The sequence below is a fragment of the Bombus flavifrons genome, chromosome 7 (genome assembly GCF_040668555.2).
Source record: "Bombus flavifrons isolate JBK064 chromosome 7, iyBomFlav1_principal, whole genome shotgun sequence".
NCBI lineage: Eukaryota > Metazoa > Arthropoda > Insecta > Hymenoptera > Apidae > Bombus > Bombus flavifrons.
In genome coordinates this window covers 6,345,580-6,371,929 of record NC_138448.1, presented here as the reverse complement: position 1 = coordinate 6,371,929, position 26,350 = coordinate 6,345,580, and the positions used below count along the sequence as shown (strand labels likewise).

Below are 26,350 nucleotides of genomic sequence, written 5' to 3'. Positions count from 1 at the left end.
GCAAAATTTCGATTTTTCCAATCACAATTTTCCAAATTTTCTATATTTTTAAATATTTTTCATTAAATCGAGGCAAATATAGATCAAGAAGATCAAGAATCTCCAAGATCAAAAGATCTTGGAGAAAAAGGAGCGAACTTCGAAAAAGTTTAAAATCAAAAAATTGGAAACAACTCATCTATTTTTGCATAGTAATTTTTGATACTCCAAAAATATCACGGTTCAAGATTTCGCTTCTTACGATTTGAAAGATAATATTGATAGGATTTTGAAATCGGAAATTTCAATTTTCAGGTACAATGAACACGACGACTCTCATCATCATATGCACGTGGACATGAAATGGGGCTGGGGTGACGTGGATATGAAGCCGGAGGAAATCCAGGGGGTCGACATCATTAATAAGAGCAACTAAATGATCATTTGTGCTAGATATCGCTAATCAACACGCGATCAACCGTTCACTACGTCAATTAATATTCGTTATATGTTATCAGTGGTCTATGGTTATCGTTCCTTTGTGAAGAGATCGGCTGCTTAATCGAAATTGTTTCATTTGAAATAAGCTCCAGAAATCCAGCAAACTGAAACGTAGGCAAACAGACAATTCGACACAAACAACGCACGGCAATATAATTTCCGTCATAATCAGCTTGCGCTTGTAGCGCGAAACATATTAGGAAAAAAAAATAAATTAACAAAAAAGGAATTAAACTGTAGATTTTTATGCATTTATATAGAACTTGATTCTAATAGGTAGAACAATTCTGTATTGCGGTTCTATCTTTATTTAAATCTATTTATAAAAAAATATAAATTTGCATAAAAATCCGCTGTTTAAATAATACAAATAAAAAGACAGACGAAAGGAATGAGAACGAAAAAGGATAGAAAAATAAATTTTACGAATATCTTGACAGCAGTCAACTGTTAGCTCACGGAATCGGACTACATTCGTGGCCTTTGTGTCGCGATAGTCTGAAGCGTCGCGAGCCTTTTATTTTTCGTACTTTCGAGCGTTCCTTAGATACTTCGATCCGGAGAATCGGGCGTATGGTAGTTTGAACAATTGATCGGTTGATCACATCGATTCGATGTTATACAATGTTTGTTATACAACACGGTGGATCGTGGTGTTTTCCAAGCCGCATAGATTTATCGTAACCAAAGTAACCAAGTAAACTGTATATCGATTGATCGACTAGTTCTTGGACCCACAGACAGAAAAGACACTTTACGCGTTGGAGATCGAATCTTGACGATGGTTAATCGCCTGGGATCACGTAAAACTTCCTCTCTCGTTCCGTCAACGCAAACAAGTAGAATGAAACGGTCGAAGACAGACGACAGTTACTCGTCGCCTCTTCGAATTTTACGCTTGTAAATTGTTACTATTGCAAACGATACATAGTCTTTCCTGCCACGAATAGCGTAAACGATACGTGTAATAGGGAAACGCGGTTGATCGTGTCATACTTAAAAATTTCATGCAATGCTGCTCGATCGATGCAATTTTGATAGACTGATTATTATCGAATCGAGACGAAACTATCAAATGTTACTACACTTATTTTGTTGAATATTTATCACAAAAACTATAATAGGCTTACATATCTAAATTTGGAAATACAGTATATAGGGTCCCCTTGTATACGAGGATTTTTAGCTACGATATTTTCTAAAGGACCAGCTAAACTTTTTTGTAAAGATACAAAGTTACGAATACAAAGAAACGAATACACGAAAGATTAATTATTCTATAAGGATCACTTCCACTAATATTTTCAAAAATAGAATCACGCACAATCTACGCACACCTGACACATATTATACGATATCGACGATTTATGAAATTCAGCAACCAGGAATATTCTTCCATTAGAAGTTTCCAATCTTGTCAAGTATTTTACTGTATACTATTAATGTAATACCTTGAATTTTTAAGATTACGCGAAAGGGAGTAATAATCGCAAGATCCCAGGCATCGTGAGCGACGATTCGACGAGAACGATCGATCGTACATAGGATGGAAGGACTCGGGCTCGATGTTCGTTCGTTGGTGTTCCGTCAAATGTTTCTTGAAGAATTCGGGCCCGAGTTGCTCGCGATCACTTCATCATAGGACAAAGCTTCAATTAAATGTACAATTCGATCGTGAGGCGATCGACGGTCGTGGAAACGGATCGATTCACGAATACGTGTCATACAGTTCGACAATCGTTCCTCGAAAATACGGATGACAGCGATCAAGTGCGACAATCCAATATCGACGACTTGTCTTAAGAATCCTGTCTTGTCAGAGACTGTCCTATCGCGCGAATCCATCCCGTAGAATTTGTTAAAAAATATATTACACACGAATAATTTATTAAAAATTATTTGTAGAGTGGCCTGAAAAGGAAGTCGAAGATTTCAGAGATTCTTTGAGAGAATCTTAATCCGACATAACTTTTTTTTTTATGTAACCAAGCTTTATTTGATGAAAATCCAGATACCTTTTTTATTTAGTAAATTCGAAATTGAACAGTAGTTGAACGTAAAATCGATAGTATAAAATGTAAATAAATTCGCAATTTAGTAATAAGAATTTTTGAAATTTGATTCACGAGGTTACTCGAAGATTGGCCTGTAAACTATACAACGATACAGATACATTCTCCGTGATTGCTAGGAGTTTTTAAATTCTTCGATTTCTTTTGCCAACCTTGTTATCAATCGTGTTTTCCTATAGTTAAAATATGTTTTAAGCTGGAAGAAAAATGTGAAAGAATCGGTTTTGATACGAATGATCATCTCGTAGTAAAATTTAAGAAAAGATTTCTTTATTCGAACGAAAGTAAGATTGAGCCATAAAAATTCGTGAAATCAGGACCGTATCAGGATTAGATCTCCTTACGCTTGTTTCAGATGGGCGATTCGATTTCGCAAAATACGATTCCAAAACTTCGAACGAACGCGGTCGTGAGTTTCTTCTCTGTTCAACGCCTGTTATGTATTTATTGTCGAGAATACGAAAATCCGTTGCTGGTTATATAATTTATGCCGTTCAGTTTGATAGTGATAAAAGAAATATGGGAAAGGGACGAGCAGGTGCGGCTGTAAATTGTTTCTTCCAAATCCTGTCTCGATTACGATTTTGGGCTTCTTTTAATTTATTGCGTTTGTTTGTAAATATGGATTTCTACGACAACAGGACTTTATCTATCTAGTAATCACAGAAATAGTGTCGGCATCTTTAACGCGTTTATTATCTAATCGTGAGTTTCGTAAGCGTTCCTGGACGTTCGTAAACGTTCTTCTGACAAAAGAGACGTGAAAAGACTAAAAACAATAGTGTATATATTTATTCGCGTAAAGAAAGAAATAGGTTGCCCGTAGTTCTCAAATATTACGAAGTCCTGACAAAGACAGTGTACGTGAATAAATTGATAATTATTTTTAACATATAAAACATATTTATATATAGCTATGTTATACAGAGTGTTATTTATGCTCGATTATTTAAATATTATTAAAAAAAAATAAGCATCATATTCGTTTCTCTTTTTAATACCTAGTATATTGTAGTACATAGAGGTTTAGGTTAGACATTTTTTCGCCAATAATTTTTTTAGTAAAACAGAATGAACATATAAGATTCTAAATAATTTCTTTATAAAAATATACAGAAAAATGTGTTACGATTAGAATAGAGAAAAGAGCAGATATTGTGGTACTTGAATTATATATAATTCATTTGACAGACAGTTTTCAAGAGATAGTCAGAAGGAAGGAAATGCTGCAAGTTAGCTAAAGGAAAAGAACTCGAAGATCTCACTGAAGAGTACTTATGGGTCCAAGGCGCGGAGCGGCGAACATTGTCCGACTCGTAAAGTCTATATTAATGGAAGCAACGCAAAAGAAAAAAAGAAACTCGAAAAAAAAGATATATTAAAAAATATGAATAGAATGTAGGGGATATAAACACGAGGTTAATTACGAGCGAAAAGGAAACAGTATTGTTTCCGTTGCGTATGTAAGCTTGACTGTGGACAATATTGACAATTTTCAGTGTATTTATAAATAAATTATTGTTATCCGTAGAAATGCGCGTGTCTTTTGTCACGTGTAATATCGAATACGGAATTATGAAAGTCCTCGTTTTTCTACCTATCGATCTAACATACGTTAATTCACGTGCTGTTTTTACTCTTTTTCTCTAAACCTCTTATCGTAACGAATTACATTGTTTCGAATTTAGTTTACACAGAAACCTCTTCACATGCTTAAGTACACATGGGATGGTCTAATACTATCCCAATGCTTAGTTTATTTGCTCTACGGATTTCTTATGCAAACTTTTTCCTCGTGTACTCAGTATTCCCAGTTTGCAAACACGTTTTGTCATAGCATTTGTCTTGAAGATGATTATCATGAAATTTACGCGTGCCGAATTTGCACTTGACGAATTCCTGTATCCTACATCGATGGACAGTGAGAAACTGCGACTGAAGACAAGGTAATTAGTCTGTGAAGCGATGTTAGAAACACGTCGTCTTAATATTCGTTTCACTTATTCCCACTTAACTAGTATTGGTATTATAGCGTGTCATATCTCGTTATAAAATTTCAAAATGTTTTTTCTATAAATATCATTCATGAAAGCTTGCTTATAAATTTCTAAATACTTTCGTGTGTCGTTTTACTCTACTTACTCTGTTTACATTCCTTCACAGATTCCACGTTCGACTAATTCAATAGAATGTTAGCAACGTCGAAGGAAACCAAAGAAAAACGCACAATTCGAAATCTTCCAAATTTCCAGCAGAAACTTCTCTATTACGAAACTTTTCAAATGCTTTTGTCGAATTTGTTAAATTTACTAATACGTTTATTGTTGAATTTGTTTAAGGATCAACTGCATCACGAAAGACAAGTGGACACGAAGGACAAGGTCGCTGCTTCACCTAATGTAATGCGTAATTCAATCGGGTGCCAGCGTTGATTTTAATTAAGAGCAAGATCTAGTCACGTTTGGAGCCGAAACTAAGAAGAACCTGAAACTGATGAACATTTCGAGTTTCGTTTAGAGTCACATCAAAAGTCGAAATTATCGCGAAATTTGCTGTTGATCGTCGTGGAGAAAGCGTTCGCCGGAAATCAAAGGTAATTGGATTGCTTTTTAATAGTAGAATGATAGAATAATTACTTGTTGGTCAATTAAATGCTTAATCTCGACGATCGTTATCGATGGTTCGAGGAAATTTTTCATTATCAAATATTTATTGTGGTTCGTTTAACCTAACAGGCTTTGATTGATCATTATTCAATTTCACAGACAGAGAAAACTAATTCAATAACTGTTATGAACTCATTCAGTGTTGTCAGTTTACTTGTTTCAGTGTTATACAGATATGGAACCGTGCGTTCATTTCATTTCATTCCAGTCTGGTCGAGTTTCCCAGCTTCGCTGCATCTATTGGTCATTCACGTTCGTTCCGTATCTATTTGAATATTTATACATAATAATGTAATAAACGTTAGTATTTAACGGATTCGAAATTTAAGGAAAGTGTTAATTATATGTGAAAAATGGAGGAATACATTCTAAGATTGATTTGAATTAAATTTATTAAAATTACATATTTAAATGAAACGAAGAAATTAAAGTTCAATAGATAAATGATTAAATGAACGTGTTTGCAATGTATTCTTTCTATTGAACTAAATGTCACATGTCAGAACTAGATTTTTATAAATTATTAATTAACTAAACGACAATGTATTTCACAAAACTACTCCAAAAATGTGGTTCTACTCTTAATAAATAACAAAAATAACTTTTCTCACAGGTGCAAACTATCGATAAAAAATAGTGAACAACGTTGATATCTTAACAAAATTTATATAAATGACTGTTTCATAACAATATATTAACTATTGGAAATCTACCAAGAACGTTCTTTTCTACCACATATTTCCTCGATCTGGAATTCTATTTCAAATCTCCCGCCTAAACTTATTTCTTCAATTCATCTTTGAAAAATGCAATTTCAATGATCAGTTGATACGTAGAAAATTGTTTCACGATTCTTTCTTGCTATGTTACAAAAAGAGAAATTGCAACGAACACGTGATGTTCCAGGTGAAATAAAAATTTATTCAGATCTACTCCTCGACGACGCATGCGCTCGAATGGCGACAAAGGTGTCGAGACGCAGTTCTGGGGGCGCTGAAAACTGTGCCGTACCGTTTTCAGCAATGAGAATTCTTCTTATACTATAATAACAACGAGTTTACTCCCGTATGAGTTTTCTTCCCTTTTGTTGGTTATCACTAAATCAATAGACTACATGTAGTTTATTTTCGGGGAAGTTTCACGTACGCATTCACAACCACCACCACCAACAACAACAACAAATTCCTCGTATGTGGTGCAGCAACAACATTGATCCTGATCATCAATGTATTGCATAACCTTATTTCAGCATAATTTTCATTGTTATGTTACAAATAATTCAAAATATTTATTCTAAATATTAATTATTTATTATACTTTTTAGCATTCGAATGTATTCCCATTCGCAAGAAATGACATCAATGACTTTTGAACAAGGCGTACCGATATCCGATCTACTTAATCTGCCTCTTAATCGGTAAGTTCGTGTTCTTCACAAAAAAGGTAAAGGGCCTGAATGATCGCCAATTCCCGATTAACGGATACACAACGTATGCTAAATGAAATAAGACCAAAGTTGCTTTTGGTGCAGCCACGAGAACCATGAAGTACAATATTAATTTGTTTCGCATTGATTATCCTATGCAAAAGTTAGGTAAGTGTCAGGGATATCATCAATGAGAAATAAAGTGATTTCAAGATCGTTCAAATAATTCAAAATAGTCGAAAGAAAAGTTTGAAACTGAATATCAATTTCTTCGTTATCTTTTTTTTTTACACATTTCACATTTTACATTAAATGTTTCGCATTAAAAATAATCAGAGATCGACTGGCTGAATATTTTTAAAATTTAGAGTTGTAATTTAATTTTCTAGATATTTTGGGGATTGGTTAAATACACAGATGAAAGATGATTGCACAATCAGTCATAAACCTCCACACGTGTGGTATGGAAATTTAGGTAAATACAGTTAGTTATTGCAGTTATAAGAAAAAAATTTATTTTCAAAAGGATCAAAACGCTCTTATTAATTCAGTTACTATGTCCTGGTGGGACGAGTTATGGCTAAGCAAAGGTTTTGCTTATTCTGTGAAGCATAAAGTTACACAAGAATCAATTCTTCCTGGCTGGCAAGTCGTTAGTTATTCACTTTATAACTATTTCGATATACTTTTTCTTAGATTATCTAGTTAACTAACTATTTTTATTGATAATTTCATTACAAAGTTATTTCTGCTTCTTAATTAAAAGATATACTTAGAAGGAATTATTTTACTTGAAAAGAGTCGACATATTGATAGAATATCGATTGAATCAATACTTCATTACAATCAATACAATATTATCGAATAAATTTATTTACAGACAGATCTGTTCTTACTCGAACAAATGCATTCTGCTCTTGCAATCGACGCGGAACTGAGCTCGCACCCTATCGTTCAAACTGTTAACAACATCGACGAAGTAACTGCAATATTCGATGAAATATCTTACAAAAAGGTAACTTTATCGTAGAAAAATATTAGATTTTTATACTCCACGTTTCACATGTATATCGTTTCTTTATTTTCAAGATGTTCTCGATAATTAGAATGATGGAGAATTCCATAAAACCAACAATTTTTGAAAAGGAAAATTACTTAGATGTAAAGAAACTTATGTACCAAAACTCGGAAGCCGCTTATCTCTCCAAAATATTACAAGAATGCTCTCTGGATAACTTGAACGTGACAGCTATAACAGATACGTGGACCAGACAGAAAGGATTCCCAGTGGTGAACGTGAAGAAATCTGGTAATAAATATATATTGACGCAGAAACGATTCTTGATCGATCCGAATGCTGACTTTGACCCATCGGAATCCGAATACGGGTAATATAATAAATTCAGTCAAAACACATTTAAAAAAAAATAAAGGAAGATTATCTTTGTTTAAGGTACAAATGGACTATTCCTATTACTTACATCACCAACAAGATATCCACACCTATTCTTGTGTGGTTCGATAAAGATGCCAAAGATCGTAAATATTATTTTACACCTAACACAATTCGAAAATTTAATGTAGCATTTTTCAACAATGTAAGTATCATCTAATTATATGATTTTTGCAGTGGTGATTGAATTGGACGACCCAGTTGACTGGATCAAGTTCAACGCACACGAAGTTGGATATTATCGTGTTAACTATGAACAAAATGAGTGGAATCCCCTTTACAATATTCTTCGATGCCAACATGAGGTAAAACATGTAATATGTTCTCGTCATTTATTCAATTCTTTATAATTAATTAAATAATCAATTAACTAAATTCTTACCGTATTCTTAGACATTGTCGGCGCTTGATAGAGCGCATCTTCTGGAAGACGTGTTCAGTTTAGCCTACGCTGGGCAACTCGATTATGGTCTAGTTATGAATATGATGAAGTACCTGAAACGAGAAAAACACCCCATTCCATGGTGTGTGGCTTCCTCGAAGTTAATGTATATCTTTTCTCTCTTGAGAGATGGAGGCGTTTTCCCGAAGGCATTCAAGGTAAAAGAACAATTAATTTTATTTCTATATTTTTTCAAGTATTTACGATTTTATCTAGGCCCAACCAGGCTGTGTTGTTTCATAGAATTGTGAAACGAAGTGATTTTATCATTTCGCTAAATTGTTTTGTAGAGATATGCGGGAGACTTGGTAGACGGCATATACCATGAAATAGGATGGGGATTGAAGGAAGTAACAGACGCTAAAAACAAAGATTATGCAGATATGTAGGTAAAATCTTTGTCCCGAAATAAGTAGTCGTTATTTTTTAATTTTTATTTTTATCATTATTTTTACATTTTTTCGAATTTTACTCTGGCTCACGTAGAAGACTTCAAAAGACAATCTTGGAATTCGCCCTCGCTGTGGAACACAAAGTTTGTAGTCTCGCAGTCGAACGAATATTCATAAAATATTTCTTTCCTGCGTATGATGAAGATCGAATAGAACAAGTTCCAGCAAACCCTTATATCCGTGATCTTTTCAGTTATTACGGTAAACATCTTAACTAGTTTATATTTTAATATTCAACATCTGCGTTTCACAAGAAAGATTCAATTGATATTGAAATTTTACATTTACGTAATATTTACACTGAATTTACTAACCATTCATTGTACTCTTCTAGGAATGCATTTCATTGGCGATTTATCAGCATGGGAGAGTATATTCAAAATATATAAAGCTGAGAACAATAGGATGGAGAAACTGATGTTGATGCGTACGCTGACCGCGATCAAGGACACTTCAATTTTGGAACAGTTACTCGCTCGCTTCTTTTAAAAATAGCTTTAAAGATCTGAAAATATTCCTTTACAAATTTCACACGATATGTTTTATTTTTATTCGAAAATTGGAAATTAAAGAAATATAAAAAAATAAATTTAAATAAACTACAAAGATATATGGAAATAAAATTCAAACTATGGTACTCTAAGAAAATAAATTTATAGAAATGTAATAGGCTTTTACATTGTATTTTCTTTATATTTTCTTCGCAGATTCATCGTAACGGCCACAGACGAGAAATACGTCGCCGCCCAAGACTTCCTCGGTTGTTTAATCGCCATGTCGGAAAATCCTGTAGGAACACCATTAGTCTGGGAATGGGTGCGCTCCAATTGGGAGTTCCTAGTGGACAGATATACCCTGAACGACCGGCATCTCGCTTCATTTATCCCATCAATCACGAAGACGTTCGCCACACAGGCAAGTTTAGACGAAATGGAATGCTTCTTCGCCAAGTATCCCGATGCTGGCGCTGGCGCCATGCATCGCGCTAAAGCATTAGAGACAGTATCCAATAACATAAAATGGCGAGCCAGATCGCGTAAGAAGCTGGAAATATGGTTACTTCGATACAGAGAAGAAAAGTGAAGAAAGTCGATATAAAGACATTATTATGGCAAATCATATCAAAAGCATGTAAAATTCTGTCTTAATCGACAGAATTTGCAAAGGAAAAAAGAAGTTTTACATGCAAGAAGGTACTATTATGAAAGTGAGAAGGAGAATAAGATTTACGTTTGTTTTTTGTTTTTATTTTGTTAATTTAATTTAAGAAAGAATAAAGAGAAGGAGAAATATGTTGTGTAATTTCTTGCAGTATGAAAATTTATTTTTAATTAGTTAATTTAGTTGAGTTAGTATTGTGTAAGAAAGAGAAATAAGTGCAAGAATTTCATTAGAAGATAATTGTTTCAAGAAAAAAAGAACATCGGGGAAATACTTTTACACGTATATTATAATACAACAATATTTATACTTATTGTAAGCAATCCGTGTCGTTTCTTTGATAAAGAAAACGTCCTGAAGCAAACGAAGTTGCTCGTCGTTTTGACGAATGAAATCGATGCTATGTTTTGTTCCACGGATCAAAGGGTAATCAACAGGATAAATCGAGCCATTATAATTGTTCTTCCCTCCCGGATCGTACAATTGGATTCACTTCTATTGGACGATCATGATCAACGTTGTCAACAAAGACAAGCGGAACTTTAATTCATCTTGGCCGTCGCGTTTCCGTGTCTTCGTGACTTTATAGAACGTGTTTTACCTTCGCCTGTCTTCCACAGTTAATGGCTTGACATATAACCGTGTTCTATATCCGTCAATATCGTCAGTTTAGAGTAGTCCACACTGAAAAGGGCAACTATCAAAGTCATTGCATAGAATGAGATGTTAGCTTTGTCGAGCTGTGATCGAAGTTTCTACTAGAATTGAAAATATTGTAGACGAATAACTGTATTAGCGAGAAATTATATTGTCAATGATTTTTTATTTCATCATATCTTTTTATATTTCTTATTCAAATCTTTCTGTCGTCGCCTGGAAGATATAGAAAAACATATATCTAGATGGAAACGATACAAAACTAATTAATAGTATTTTTATTTTATCTATAACTCTAAACTCTATTTCATATAACGCTCGAACGCAATTTTTAATTGAAGTTCTACTTCCGTAGAATATTTTTACAAAATTGAAGAACTTCAAATAAATGGCAACAAGTCGCATAGTAAATCGCAGAAAAATTTCACAATTGTAATTTGACCAATCATTAGAATTTGATGGAGCAATTATACCACGAAAATTGATCATAATTCAAACCTCTGAATTTCTCAAATGCTTACAATCGTTATTGTACACAACTATCTATTTGTTCTTCCGCTATCATCGATTTCCCGCGCAACCCAGGGGTCTCATAATCTGTCAATTGATCCGTCATTGACAAAACGAGCTGCACAAATTGATTCGTTGCACAAATGGAGGTCGAAATTAAGCCTCCGCAAATATCGAAGATCAATTATGAGAGTAAGCTTACAGATCTCTTTTCGAAAAAATAAATCGTGTAAAAACTTGCTCGTACAACTAAATTTATGTTTCAGTAAATTAACAAACCGCAAAACTTTTACAATTTTAGATATTATCAGATTTTAATTTAATATTAAAATAACTTTGCAATTTTCTTATCAAAATAATTCTGATAGTAGAGAATACTATTACAATTCTTTTACAGTAAATTCTGTTACTACTAATCCGTCGAAGAACATTCATTTGTGAGTATTTTTTAAGAAATTGGTGATATGAACGTCTTAACCAACATACAAGTGTATAAACATCACTGAATTTTAATCATACATTTGTACAGTGCGGAAAGATTGTCTAGAAATTAATAAGTGTTTGGATTGATATAGTTGTCTACATGGTGCAAATATTTTCGTTTTCTTCAAACATGTTCGTGAGGCGAAACAGGTAAAAATCGTAGCTGTGCCCCGCGATCCAAGATCTAGTTATCCGAATGAGGTCGATGATAATCCATTACGTAATCAACTACCAAAGGTTAGTTCACGAATATCGAGGAAGATTCGGCGTTGATAACGCTGCGCATACTCAATCACACGATTATTTTCGTTCGTCAAACAAGCAACAAATTTGCATATCATTTTTCCTGTATTGCGTCAAATTTAAAAAAACAAGAACTGAGACAACGAATCTACTTGAACATCGTTTTATCAACATCTTTTAATCGGTGAATTTAACAAACCAATCATCGAACAATAAATTTCGGTAAACAATTTTCCAACATTAGTAATTATATAGAAAGAAAATGACTAAGAGGCTAACTGATATTTTATTGCATTGCAGTGGATTTAAGAAACCAAACGCTGATGGTGTAGTGTAATTTGAATAGTTTTTTTTCAATATCTATTGATCGACGAACTAAGTACGACTAAGTAACATCGAGTAATAAATTTTGTTAAACGATCTTTCAATTATTTTCTCCTAAAATTACCGCAATTATCTAAAAAGAGACCCAATAAAATAGGATTGAATATATCGAATATTCGATATATTCAATTTGATCTGAAGGTTTTTGTGTGTATCTACCGAATGTTAATCATTACGTGTCCAAAAGAAAAAGATGATCGTTCTAAAAGATTATTTCTACCTTTTTAGGAAAGAAGCATAATAGTAACATGCTCATTCCTCTGAAAGCGATGTTCCCTTATCAGAAAATAATTTATAGGCTATTTTGTCCGGTTTCCATGTAATCTAGCTAATTTTTTCATCTGTTGTCCTCTATCCTGTAATATCATAGGTATTCAGCGGAAGCGTGACGGGGCAGCATTTCGGTTTCCTGTTCGGTGAAAGTGTATTGGCAACAGTGGGATCACTATACGCCATTTCCTATCTATCACTTATCTTCAGCCTGCGTTATCCTCTTTCGTACCTTTTTTATTTAGGATGTATGTTAGAGAAATGTAGGCGCTCGTTATTAGATTCGAAAAACAGTCTTTAATTATTATTTTCGATAGCTCTTAGCCTTTCCAAGTGATGTTTTTATGAACAAGTGCTTTCAAATAATCGATTGATTGCCTTCTGTAGAATATCGTAGTATTTCGTCAGTGATGTTGTAGTATTTTGCATTTGGTCAAACTTCGTTGAAATATTTTATGCGCGAGGTAAAGAAAGACTTTATAAGCGATCGAATTCGAGAAATTTATTTATTGCTTTTTAAAAAAGAATATACAGGTTTTAGTTCTTCTCAAGCGATCGAACTTCGTTAGAATATTTGATGTATACAAGAATGTATTATGGATATGTGAATTTGATATATGACTGGCTTCGAAAAATTAATTTATTAACAACGATCGAATAAGTTCCAGAAGTTTCTATTTATAAGAAATATCCCCGTTATCAAACTCGATGAACAAAATTAACGAAGCTTCTATGGAAAAGATGTTTCACAAATGATTATCGCTTTTCTTTACCTTGTATCGAAGTGGCCGTGAATTTTTCTTGTGGATTCTTTTCACTTTGAGAGACAAGTTAAATGCACATGAAGCTTCGCGTGGAAATTCTGTTCGTTTATCAGATCTTATCGATAGATAAGATTATGTACATTCGTATTCTATCGATACGCGCTGGACGTTCTTGAGCTTTTAATTTTTCAACCTGTGTTTGTATAATACGCAAGACCTATTCTTCGAAATGTGAGTAAAGGATCATTACCGAACGATCATGCGTTATCGACTTTTCCTTTACGTATGGTAATACTCTTTCAGTATATCTCTATAGTGAATTTTCCATAGATTCTATAAAAATTTTACAATCCACTAAATTTGATTATGCTTAATATTTATATTTAATATGCATATTATTATTATTGTTTAAAATTGTCTCGTTACTTCTTTGATTTCCTATTTCATTCCTATACTTAACAACTTTTGGATAAGTATTATATGTACAATTAATTATGGAAAATTTAACTCTGGAATTCTTTGGAATTCAAAATCCAAATTTTTAATTTCTGCATGATGAAAATCGCGCGTAGATCTCTGTTGCCATAAAAATTCAAATCTTCGATCACTATAGGCCAAAAATTGCTCCCAACAATTGCCGTCATTTTAAAAATTCCATTCAGCCCTCGAATTTTCGGTCGTGCTTCAAAATGTAAGGTCATTCTTGTCAAAGTTCCCCGATTTTTTCTTTCTTTCTAATTTTCGAAATTCTCCTTTCTAACTCTCGTATTAACGACTTCGACGAATTTCGAAATTTGCATGGAACTCACCCGATTGGAAATTGTTTCCGCTCCATTTGCAAGCTGAGCGGAAGTTTGAAAAATCGGAATCTCCATCATGTAACTTTCACCTTTTCTTCACGTCGCGTGGCGACCTTTTTAAAGTTCAACCGCAAACTATTTACACGCACAATCGGGTTTCTTCTACCTTCTTCTTGTCACTGAGATTTTCCGCCACCTAGAACGTTACGAATCGAAAAGATCGAAGAAACCGATATAAAGTGACAAAAGCTTTTCCCTTATGGATATTAAACTTTTTGATTCGAATTGAAGGATTTCTTCGAGGGATCGTCACTAAAAAACACATTCGGAATATCTCAGTATTCGTGATAGAATTAATTTCATGTGAAAAGAATAAATTTAAAATCAGTAATAAAATTTTGTCGTACAACATTTCGTTTTCTGGTAAACCGAGCTTGAGAATTTAATCATTCATAAAACATAATACAAAAATGTTCAACTTGAACATGAACGTAAGACAAAAGTATAGCATACAATCTTTTTACGTTTAAGCTGGTAAGAAGATGTTGCATCAAAGTCACAATTTTACTATAAATTGGCTTTTGAAAAAATAACATCCAATAAATTTCAGATTTATCATGTAATACTGAAATTACTCGGTAATATTAGCATTCCCCTGCGTTATTCTAATTTCTTAATTAAGTTTCTTAAAAGGTCAACGATAATTAATGTATTTATTTTATTGCAGCAACTATAAAATTTCAGATTATTATAATCATTTCAATATCGAAAGTATTCGATATCTTCGAAAGAATTTTGTTGCTTGAAGTCCTGTACGAAAGATAGTGACAGATTAATTGGTCAGAAATCATTGAAGACAGCACAGTCTTGACAAATCACCGAAATATACACTTATTCTTCGTATTTCTACCTTTTGATGCCATGTTACACGTTTTGAATTAATTTTTATCTTCGTTCAATTTGTTCGGTTTGGAAAAATAAAACTGGCGTCGAAAAAATAACGATAATTTTTCGCTCGTAATATATGAATCAGAGTTAAGAGATAGCCTGACACGGTGTTATACGACGAAATCATACTACTTGTCTTCAGATATAGTTCCACTTATCTTCGATCATTTCATCGAAACTAAGTTTAAACAGCGAATATAAATAAAAAATTAAGATAAACAACTTTCTTCGAAAGAATTCACGAATCCATACTTCTTTTCCTATTTTCTTATTGCATCGAAATATTTTAACAGATCCTCAACAGTTCTGATTTATTCCGTGTTTTTCCGAATGTATTTTTTATGTTTCTTCTTACTTTTTTTCTTTTTTGAGCATTTCAAGCTCCGTTGAATATTTTATTGGAAAGTGCAAGAAAGAGAGAGAGAGAGAATCACATTATTCTGCATTTCGATTCTCTGATTTCATACATTGTCCTCTGCCACTACGTCACGTGTAATTTAATAACAGATCGTTTCGTGGGAACAATCGGGGCTCGTCCCCTTAGCACACGCGTGGAGAATTTTATCGAACAGAATAGGAAACAAGCAATTGTTTTCAAATTTCAAAACGAATTATCAACTCCTTGTTGCTTCGTTATACGCTACGTGGTTTCTGACGCTTCGTCATTTTTATTTCTGCCTGATAAATCATTTCCTGGAAATTTTTACTGACTCGCAAAGTTTCTGTTTTGTTAAAAATATTTTGAATTTCTCTTATAAGATTTATTCTATGTATTCCAATATTTTTATTTTATCACTTAGGAGAATTACTCTAAAATACAAGTAATCTTGAAATTCAAGAATTCGTGAAAGATCATCCGACCATCGTGTTATTCACATTATCTTCATCGACAAAATTCTTTCCAAAAAATTCATTTTTTTACAATACGATATGATCGCGTCGCGAAGAAATGTCCGACCGTGTGAATAATTTTGCACAGTTAGTCGTCGTGGAATATGTAAATCTACCGTTTTCAAGGCGAACTAGCGACAAATTTCAGTCGAATTAAGACATTTCGTATTAATTGCGCGTGATACCAAGAACGTTTAATTGCGCTTCTAGCGATCACGAACAGATTTATCCATCTCGAGACGCAGCCGGTTCCGCGGGCTTCCGCCCGATTGAAAAGCTCGATGCATTATAATTATTGGCAAGCTGCCCGCGTCTAAAATCAGAATGCAGCTCCTTTCGCACGTTCGCCTGTTGTTACAGCAACAACCGTCTATTGACGTGTAAATTATCGTCGCGTGGACGAAAAATGGCAGAAACATCTGTCCAGATTTGCCAAGCTAAAAGTATTTTTCTGTGGTCGAAATCAAAAGTAATTTTACGAAAGCTTTCTTCTACGAAGCGAAGATTCGCTCACGAAAATTCCGCTTTATTTGTAATTCCTGTAATCCTGTTTGGTAGAAATATTTAGGCTTTATACAGTAATTGTATAATTTAGTATAATTTCAGTAACTTTCGCGCGAATAATATTTCAAATTTGTCGCTACGAATAATTAATTACCTGATTATTTACGTTAACATTAAAATATGCTACCTCCTAAGAAATTCGATTTAAATGGCACTACGAAGCTATAGAACCTTTCGCCATTCTGCTTTCAGCACCATAAATCCCATATCTACATATTGTAATATCTTATCGTTTAAAACCATCAACGCGCGTTGATTCCTCCATCTCCGAAAAGGCAGTGAAAGAAAGAAAAAGAAAGAAAAGAAAGAAGTCGCGCCAAGCAACACAAGTGCCTAAAATCCTCTTAAATGACGATAAACATCTTCTAGAAACCTGTTTGCACAAACAACAGAACTAGATCAGTAAACCACAATAGCACATGTTCTCCATGAATTGATCAAAGCAAAACAGAACTCAGTTTAGGATAGAAACAAACGAACAAACAAACAAACAAACAAACAAACAAGCAAGCAAAAACAGCTATGCAAGAAGCTGCAGTATATTGAAGCTCAATTATCGCCAATTATGAGCACAGAGAAAAAGCTTAATTAGTAATAAGGAAAAGATATTTTTACTTATTCTGTTGATTCAAAGCGACACTTCTGTCTGATGAAAGTCAAAAACAAAAGTCGGAAATAATAATTAAAGCAATGTATGTAAAAGCGGTACAAAATAATAAGCTCGTAATTCGCTAAAAGGAAAGAGAAAAGAAATGAATCGGAGATCTTGATATTATTATACAGGGTGGTTGGTAACTGGTGGTACAAGCGGAAAGGGGGTTATTCTACGCGAAAAAAGAAGTCGAAAATATAGAATAAAAATTTTTTTTTTTTTTAATTTTTCCATCGAAACAACGATCTACAGTGAGATCCGCTATAACGAGACGTGATAAAGTGCACGCGTACCGAGCGGAAATTCAAAGTCGATTTTCTCGAAAACAAAGCCTCAAACGAAAAATTTTTATTCTATATTTTCGACTTCTTTTTTCGCGTAGAATCATCCCCTTTCCGCTTGTACCACCAGTTACCAACCACCCTGTATAAACGATACGAAACAGAAGAGAACTAAACAAATACTCGTCAAAACACGAATAGAATCGTTGGAAATTCATCGATATTATCCGGATCATGCAATCGAACAGGCGACTATTTGTCGAGACGATACAAAACAATTAGCAGCCTCGTCCCACGTACTGAAAGTCCCTGATTATTGAAAATTCAGTAGAACGATCCGATATTCGGCGCGCCTTTCATTGAAACACAATATTTTCCATTCGTAATTAATTATTCAACGATTTGTGATCGGAACATATGGTTTGTTCTGGCTGACGGCGTAAATACAGCTCGCCGTTAATTGGTTTTCGCCGAAAGCTATGTTGTGACCGGTTAATTAAAATTCGTTCTTGTTTCCACGCCATTTTTACTCTCTGTTCTGGTCAGCGACGCGTGTAGTCGTGATTTATGCTATGCATATTAAGTATAGGGCAGAGCTGTTTCAAACTCTCGTTTCACGATCTTTCAACGATCCATAATTCATTTGAAACATGGATTCGACGAAATAGAATTTGAAAGTTCGTCAGATGATTTTTAAGTGATCTACGATAACCTGCAAATAATATTTTGTATGAAAAATTTGTATAATTTTCAGCATTCCTCGTACTGTGTTAAACTAACCAGAGAACAGCATCCACACGAGTCGTTTCGAGTTTGGCGCAAGGTCGGACGTTTTGTACGCGTATCGGTATCGATGCACCAAACGAGGTGGTTTCACTTTGTCATATTTTCTAGCAGGTGTTGCCAAATATCTGGTAAAACTGAAATTTGTATTCAGGAATTTATAACGAATCGCGTTTAACGGGAGATAGCAGAAATCTCTGTTATGGCCAAAACAGGTAACATTCTTACTCTGATACTGTACATTGGCCCATGGAACAACATTAACCCCAATCACATAAACATTAACGTTCGATTTGCATGTGCGAATAATAATTCATGTATTCCGTATTCTATAGCTTCTTTTCGCTTCAAGTTTTAACGCCCGTAGTATGCGAGTTTCATAGAATGAAATATCGTTCGAGACATCGACATCAAAGTTTAGCATTTTCAGCATATCATCTTTTTGAACGACCCACGTGTACAAAGGGCATCGTATTATACATATTTTACACGACTATTCCAATCTAAATTTTCTAAGAGAGGCAACAATGGAGCTACATCGGTGCTTTCGATTTATCTTTTAAAAGTCGACTTTCGCTTTGTCGTATTTGTCGGTTATAGAAGATACCAAAAGCGTAGTGTGGCTTCGTGAAAAATCTCGAAAAAATGGTTAACGCAAATTGAAGTTTCATAGTAATCAGTAAGGAAAGCTTAATCACAGAGTTTCGGATTTAGGCTTTATATTATGTACGATAAACACAATCTATTCAGTGTTCCCTTTATTGAGTTACAATTTTATAAAGATGTACGTACGATACATATACAAAATGGACCTGTAATTGTAGTCCGAAAAGTGTCTTTTTTGGGAAACATGTTTTTTACAACAATGCACTTTCGTACAAACGTGAAACCAAGTCTGTAAAATTTATCTCAACAGAACAAAATGGATCGTACGTAATTCGACAAAATAATATAAAAGAAAAAACGTTGTGCGTCTATTATTTCCTCATAAAACGAAAGAAACATTTCGAACAACCTAACCTTCTATATCACGTTCGCGTTCAAAAGATAAGATTCACGAAGGAGATTCTTTGCTTGTTTATATCCTAATTCGATTCTTTTCTTCTAAATCGACGTGTTCATCGTTGATTAAATCCTCGTTAATTATACTATATGTTAACAAACAATTTTGGTGTACTGTTCATTTCTACATTTCAAGACTCTAGAAACGCGTGCTTTCCATAGATTACTATGAGATTTGTTTTCGAAACTTCACGACTTTTAAACTATTAGGTTGGCAACTAAGTGATTACGGATTTTGTCAACACCACCTACTGACAAAATCCGCAATCACTTAATTGCCAACCCAATACATCTCGCATCAAAATCACATCCGCCACACGAATAAGTTAAGCAGCGATAAAATAAAATTGAAATTGACATTAACTTCTAATCCATCGTGTAATAGCGTATTAGGTAACACGATTTTGATGGGCTCGTTGACCTTACCGAAAAAATATCGATTGAGATCGAAATCAAGATTAGTGAAATCTAAGATGAGCTTTGTACGCGTACTATATGGTTTTTCGAATGTTCGATCGATCATTGTAGAGCTGGAATTATTGCAGTCGAAAGAAGAATAAGGCTATCTTTCTTCCTCTGTAATTTTCTCAGCCTTAGCTCGCAAATAAGCTGCGTATCCTGTCCCACAGTGATTCTGATCTAATGAATAAGCGTTACGGTGTAATAATTCTAAAACATAACCAGTTTTCGCCATGAAATCACAACAGTAATTAGTCGGACCACCGAACGACTCAGCTGGGGCAAATTCTGATTTGTTATTGAAGTTCTAAAATTCTAGTAGGAAGCTCCGAAGAATTTAATTTATCGTAAATTATATAATAAAGTGTTTTTTTTTTATCGTTAAGTCCTAAAATTCAAGTAAGAAGCTCCGAAAGATTTAATCTATCGTAAATTATATAATAAAATGTTTTTTATCAATCTTTGCCTTTCTACGGATCTTTCATCATAATTAATTATTCATAATTGTATCCTCATTGATAATTCGTCGTAACTCGATGCTTTTGCCCATTTCTTTTGCCACAGATTGAATATTGAAAAATGTTGTGCTCACGAAAGCAGACAAATAAACGAACGATGTATTAATCAAACAGTCCTGCTTGAGATTAATCACTCAACGATATGATATCATAAAATTTCAAAAACGAAGCGTGGAATGTTAGAATGTTCATTCGAGATGCGATTCGAGGAAAGTTGCGGATATCATTGGACGAAAGTTACTGTTTTCGAAGGCTTGAAGAATTTAGTTTTGCATTTGAATAATTCCAAGTGTAATAACAATTCAACGAACTTGATCAACGTTCATAAGACGATAACAGTGACTTCGCCATTTACCAAGATTTCTCCAAACGTATAATGTCGATAGTTTCAGGATCAATTCCTCAGGAGAAGTTATCGGAAGATCGATCATACGACATCCCGAAGCAGAAATGTTTTCTATGGAAGACGAGCAATAATTTAAATTAAAAATACGAAAAAGGATTTGGACTAGTGAGTCAAGGATGATATTCTGTAATGTATTCTGATGACATCAGACTCTGATAATGAACAGAAAATCTCTAGTGTATGGAAAATATTTGTTTAGTCAAAAATAGATCCATTATAAGTTACGTACGTGTATAAAAGGTTGTCGTCGTTATACTTAGCCTTCCTCGTAAGAAAAAGTATCTCAATATAGCCAGAAAGGAGGAAGAAGTCAGGAACAAAGAAATGAAAACGATCATAGAACTTCCAATGGTACGGACCGAGCGAGATTTCTTGATTAAATCAAAAAGTTAACTTTGTCAGTTAGGCTAAATGTGTCGGTAGACTAAAAACGTTTACTCGTTTATGGATTAGTATTAGGATTAGGTTGAGAAACGAAGGCTAAAAAGCGAGGAAATATACATTTCTCTTCTCAAGCTATTTTTTATATTTCGATTTCTTGCGATGTTATATATATACAGGGTGGTTGGTAACTGGTGGTACAAGCGGAAAGGGGGTGATTCTACGCGAAAAAAGAAGTCGAAAATATAGAATAAAAATTTTTTTTTTTTAATTTTTCCATCGAGACAACGATCTACAGTGAGATCCGTTATAACGAGACGTGATAAAGTGCGCGCGTACCGAGCGAAAATTCAAAGTCGATTTTCTCGAAAACAAAGCCTCAAACGAAAAATTTTTATTCTATATTTTCGACTTCTTTTTTCGCGTAGAATCACCTCTTTTCCGCTTGTACCACCAGTTACCAACCACCTCGTATATCGCAATAACGCAACAATTTCACTCGTAAATCGTCGTATGGATTTTTAAAAAAATGTTCACCCATCGATTCGCCCAGATGAATAAACATGTTAAGATAATCCTCGGATATAAAAATTCAATAGAAGAAAACGATGCCCGTCCCAGTCACAATTCCAGTCGACTATCGTCCTACGCTCGTATTTTCCATATCATGTACAAGCTCTGTTTTACGATTATTTTCACTCAATTCGGAGGAAGTACGCAGCCATTCCTAGAAAAAAACGTTCGATCGCGTGTACGTAAAACCTTGGATAGCCATAAACTTTCTTTTAGCATCCTAATCCCAAAAATATGCGTTCTTGACTTTTTCCCGCATCCGTAACACCGAAAACTTATCGTTGGTTGTACGCCACAAATTTTCTACAAGTAACGAATCAACGAAGCATCGAAAATCTTCGCTATTATTGTTATATATCATACTTACGATTCACTTTGATTCGATTGAATATTATAATATCCGAGAATGCTAATTACTTTACGAGCCAATTAAAGTAATACAACGAAGAGATGCACTGAAGTTGTGCTCACTGAAATAATCCTGCTTGTAACCATTAATTACCATAGAAGCGTGAGAGGTTATTTCGTTCAAGGATCCTATTTCTAAATACCATATTCTGCAAACTAAGTCCAAACAATGGTAACCATTAATTACCACGGAAACAAGAGGATGATCTTACTCGATTGTATTTCTTAATCAAATATTTTCAATATCGAACGATAATTTTAATGGTCGTAGAAAAGGAAGGGATGATTCTACTGAGAAATTGCATTTCTAGATGAAATATTCTTCTAAATCAATTCGAAATAATGGTAACCATTTAATCAGCATAGAAAAGGGACGGGTGATTTTACTCAAGGATTAAATTTCTAGATAAAATAAGCTTCAATATTAATTCTAGATGATAGTATCCATAAATAATGTTAAAAAATGCTATCACGATTATCAGGGCGCTATTTGCTTTCACTTATGCAGTGACCCGTTATGATGCATCGAACGCAACAGGTGACGCAGTTCCTCCGCTGCAGATTAAAATTGGAAAGCAACATAGGTAGAGTAGCTTGTTCGTGTTTCGAGCAACCACCGATAGCCGAGGGAAATCGATAGTGATCGGTCGCCTAGCATCCGTCAAGTTAAGTTAAAGCGTCTCGTATCCGAGAAAAATGCTCCATGGATGATCGTTTGCGTTCGATAAGTCGTGACGTTAAGAAGAATCGGGGCCCATGGTGGGTGAGTATACATATTCCGTGCAACAGGTGAGATGCAGCTCTCTTTTCTTCTTCAAATTTTCCCTGTTACATAGTTTCACGTGTTTTAAGACAATTTTCCCAAGCGTTTTTTTTTTTTCGATTCAAAATCGGCGACTGACATTTTGTTGCTAGACGATTGGAATGGTCTAATATTTGATCGTATGTATTTATGTTGAAATATCTATGATTGAAATATCTCGTGTTTTTAATTACTAGGGAAATTGTTATTCATCAAGACTATAATCCATATAGTTAAGATTCATATGGTAAGAATTTGAGGCTATTTAAAAGCAAAAGTACTGTCGAGAGTTACATATTGTGAAATAATATTCGGACTTTATGTCTATATATTATTAGGATACTTTCGTCATACGATAGGCAAGTCATCAAAAATTTTGGAGATTTCACTTTCAAGGATAGTTTACGTTTGAAACTAAGTTGAGGTTCAAAGAATTATCGTAACGTAAACGTTCGAATTCGAAACATGTAATCGGATACTAGTCGTAAGATATTATAATTTCAAATTTAATTTCAAATTTCGAGAATTTCTTATAAATTTGTTACCGATTGGAATTTGAAATTTAATTATTGCGTTTCGAAAATCGAAGATAATTTTAAGGTAACGATACCAGCAGAAACATTCTATTGCAAATATATTCCATTAATTATTTCGTATCATTTTACATTGATTATTTCACATCGATATTTTCATATTTGCAAATATTTTAATCTCAGCATTCGATCGATTTAAATATAAAGTAGAATTTCCAATGACTGCATAAGCACAATCACGAATTCCAGTTTTTCCAACAAATAAAACGATTAATAATCCTCTGAAAGCGAGTTCCTGAACAACTATTTACTTCGCAAAAAGTTCACATACGCATTCATGAATGCCGTGCATCCAAACGTTCCTCGCACCTTCTCTGTTGAATCATCCAAATTCAATTTCCCGGTTAATCCGTCGTTCCATTAATTAAATAAATACTTACACCTTCGATCGATCTCCATTTCGATATTCCAGCCTCATAGTAAGCAATTGCGTTTCAATACTGTCATGGAATAGGCTTCGGTTTTATTTACATGAAATATTGGAAAAATGATTATTAAAATGATACGTATCCAGTTCTTTGACCAGGTATTATCTCGAAATAATTATACATTAATTAGCGAATAATTCGACGAATTGCATTATAAGCAAGTGATTTCTCTTCGAATTGTTTTATTATTTAGCTATCAAATGAAATAATTATCTATTTTAATTGGTATTTTGTGTATTGAACTAATGTTTCCTGCATTAACATCTATCAACATTATCAACTGTGCGAAGAAACATCGATGTCATCACACAAATTCAGACGTTGGTTGGAATTAAAATTAAAAAAATTCCGAGGGAATGTTATATGCATGTTACGTTGTGAAATAATTCGACTAAACTGTTTGTAAGTCGAATATTCGCAAAATACAATTACTCGAAGCTTCACTTAATATTAAAATCCAAATTACTCTATTTCTGTGAATGTAATTAATTTTCATTTGAAATTTATTCGCGAGTGTTAACCGAAATAGAAAATTATTTGATCGTAAGACAAAAGAAATCTGCTTCGTCTGAATAAAATAACGGAATAATGAAGCAATGAGGAAACGATTCATTATTTCGTTGCTTGTTATTTCGTTGCTCGTTATTTCGTTGCTTTAGTTGGAATATAATTTACTAAACCCTGTGGCGACGTATCGAGTCAGCCGGGGGCGGAAGACGCAGGTGCGAAGGCAGCGCGTTTTGTTGTGAAGACCGCCTAACGACGCTTCTTTCAAATTCTCAGCACCGCCACCGCACGCTCACAACGCGTTCAGTTCTCGTGGGCATCGGTCGATTCCAAAACACGCTGCCTGTGCTAACATCCATGAAAATCGCCAACCTGTCTCTTATCTTTCCAAATATTCCATTACATTCTTCTTTGTCGATTCCAGACGAATAACACCAATGTTTGGAAAGAGATTCAAGTTCATTGGCGAATCGCGGAATTCGTTTCGCGAAGCGTACCTTTAGTGAGCTACGCGTGTGACGAATGGTTTCGGTGTCTTTTCAGATTTTTGTGCTTTCTGTGAGTGTTGTGAAAAATCGTAAATATTAAATATTAATATTAAACTATTTCGTAGTTATTAAATGTTATTCAAATTTTCAAGTATCAACGCTATTTTACTCTTATTTTGTTTTCATTACATGCTATTGAAAATGTTAAATACTAACATTACACGGTAGCTTCTGTTGATTTTTCTCAGTTCTTTCTTTTGAAATTTCCTTGCGAAGACGAAGACGATACGTCGCAAGGTAGAACATAGAGCTCTTTGGTAAAGTTGCAACACTCGTGACAAATTGCTTTCGCGCTCTTCAAAATTTCCGTTCTATGATCGCAATTGTTGCTGAACATAGAGCACACACACAACACATGTTTGTCAGTTTTTTTCCCTTCTGGAATTCCTTCGTGAGTAGAAGTTTATTTTATATTTAAGATGTACGTGAAACAAAATCAGAGTATACGAAGTATATACCGGGAGCTTTTATTTAGAAACAATTATTTTGATACTTTTTAAGATTTCTATGAACGTCGCGAAAGAGTTTTCTTATTTCTTGGGATTCCTTGAGAATTGTTTCGTAAATGGAAGTTTTTAAGTTTGGAAAATGGTAGTAAGGAGTACGCTACGTGCAATAACTTATAACTTCGCATGTAACGAACCATTTTGGAGCACTGTAGGATTCCTGTGTTTTCTGTGAATGCAACTGTTGTTTAAAATAGTTGCTATTTAATAAGAGAGTTTGTTGATTTTCTTTCCTCCTCCTTGGAAATTTGATCACAGCTGCAAAACTGTTACGAGTTTAACTCGTAAAATGTAACGTGGAGTTGGTACTATGTATGGGAAATTTCTTATTCAACATATATAAGACACGTAACAAATCGTCTCAGCTCTCTAAAGGATTTTCGTGGAAGCTGCGAAAAATAAATATTTCACTCGTTTCTCATCTTGTCTTTATTTTGCAACTTTCTGCATTTTTTATTCAGATTCGAGAATTCATTGGATCTCGGCAATTTTTTCTATCTTCACAACTCTTCGTAGAATTTAAAAATTCATCGGAAGTTGGGGATTCTTAATTCTTGAAATTCTCCGTTTCAGACTTCTTCGTTTCGTGAATGGAACTTAATTTTCTATTTATCTTGTAGAATAGAACACGAAACACTTCGTACAAAGAATTCTTTGGTTAACATAAACCACATGTGTCAATCCCGTAACAGTAAACTCAAGTTCTCAAGTGGAACATCAAATACACACTCAGTGGACAGGCTGTTTGATTTCGATCTGACAATAAGTGTCGTGAAC

At 34.0% G+C, this 26,350-nt stretch overlaps 3 protein-coding genes and 1 long non-coding RNA gene across 11 annotated transcripts in view; 3 read left to right on the top strand and 1 right to left on the bottom strand.

Annotated features, from left to right (window-relative positions):
* The window catches only part of LOC138181587 (acyl-CoA Delta-9 desaturase), a 45,815-nt gene extending 41,729 nt beyond the window's left edge, over positions 1 to 4,086 (top strand). For all 5 annotated transcript variants that reach the window (XM_069116534.1, XM_069116535.1, XM_069116536.1 and 2 more), the window contains exon 7: positions 295 to 4,086. In XM_069116534.1, coding sequence (XP_068972635.1) covers positions 295 to 415 — 121 coding nt within the window. In that variant the 3' untranslated portion in view covers positions 416 to 4,086. The remainder of the gene's footprint in view (positions 1 to 294) is intronic.
* Positions 4,087 to 6,182: 2,096 nt separating this feature from the next.
* On the top strand, positions 6,183 to 10,293 carry LOC138181739 (glutamyl aminopeptidase). Of its 4 annotated transcripts, XM_069116856.1 has the most exons (13): positions 6,183 to 6,413; positions 6,543 to 6,635; positions 7,034 to 7,119; positions 7,196 to 7,296; positions 7,525 to 7,659; positions 7,734 to 8,032; positions 8,098 to 8,183; positions 8,275 to 8,402; positions 8,491 to 8,697; positions 8,830 to 8,924; positions 9,026 to 9,192; positions 9,326 to 9,458; positions 9,699 to 10,293. In XM_069116856.1, the coding sequence occupies exons 1-13, from the start codon at positions 6,409 to 6,411 to the stop codon at positions 10,072 to 10,074; spliced, it is 1,911 nt and encodes a 636-aa protein (XP_068972957.1). In that variant the 5' UTR covers positions 6,183 to 6,408; the 3' UTR covers positions 10,075 to 10,293. The 4 variants fall into 4 exon arrangements, with proteins under 4 accessions (XP_068972957.1, XP_068972958.1, XP_068972959.1 ...); XM_069116857.1 differs by lacking the exons at positions 6,183 to 6,413; positions 6,543 to 6,635 and adding an exon at positions 6,687 to 6,812; XM_069116858.1 differs by lacking the exons at positions 6,183 to 6,413; positions 6,543 to 6,635 and having other exon boundaries at positions 7,100 to 7,119; positions 7,196 to 7,289.
* A 3,749-nt stretch (positions 10,294 to 14,042) lies between these two features.
* LOC138181981 (uncharacterized) lies at positions 14,043 to 19,414 on the bottom strand. The gene is made up of 3 exons (XR_011173667.1): positions 19,403 to 19,414; positions 14,225 to 14,575; positions 14,043 to 14,189 (listed from the first exon to the last, which is right to left on the bottom strand). It is a non-coding gene; the product is annotated as an uncharacterized LOC138181981 (long non-coding RNA).
* Positions 19,415 to 24,825: 5,411 nt separating this feature from the next.
* Positions 24,826 to 26,350, top strand: part of LOC138182046 (pyrokinin-1 receptor) — a 35,220-nt gene continuing 33,695 nt past the window's right edge. Inside the window, exon 1 of the mRNA XM_069117543.1 lies at positions 24,826 to 25,077. The gene's annotated coding sequence lies outside the window, so the exon portion shown is untranslated. The remainder of the gene's footprint in view (positions 25,078 to 26,350) is intronic.

Coding starts and splice junctions, on each gene's coding strand:
- LOC138181739 (XM_069116856.1), top strand. Junction 8,184..8,274: donor CGATAAAGATGCCAAAGATC/GTAAATATTATT, acceptor TGATTTTTGCAG/TGGTGATTGAATTGGACGAC. Junction 8,403..8,490: donor TTCTTCGATGCCAACATGAG/GTAAAACATGTA, acceptor CCGTATTCTTAG/ACATTGTCGGCGCTTGATAG.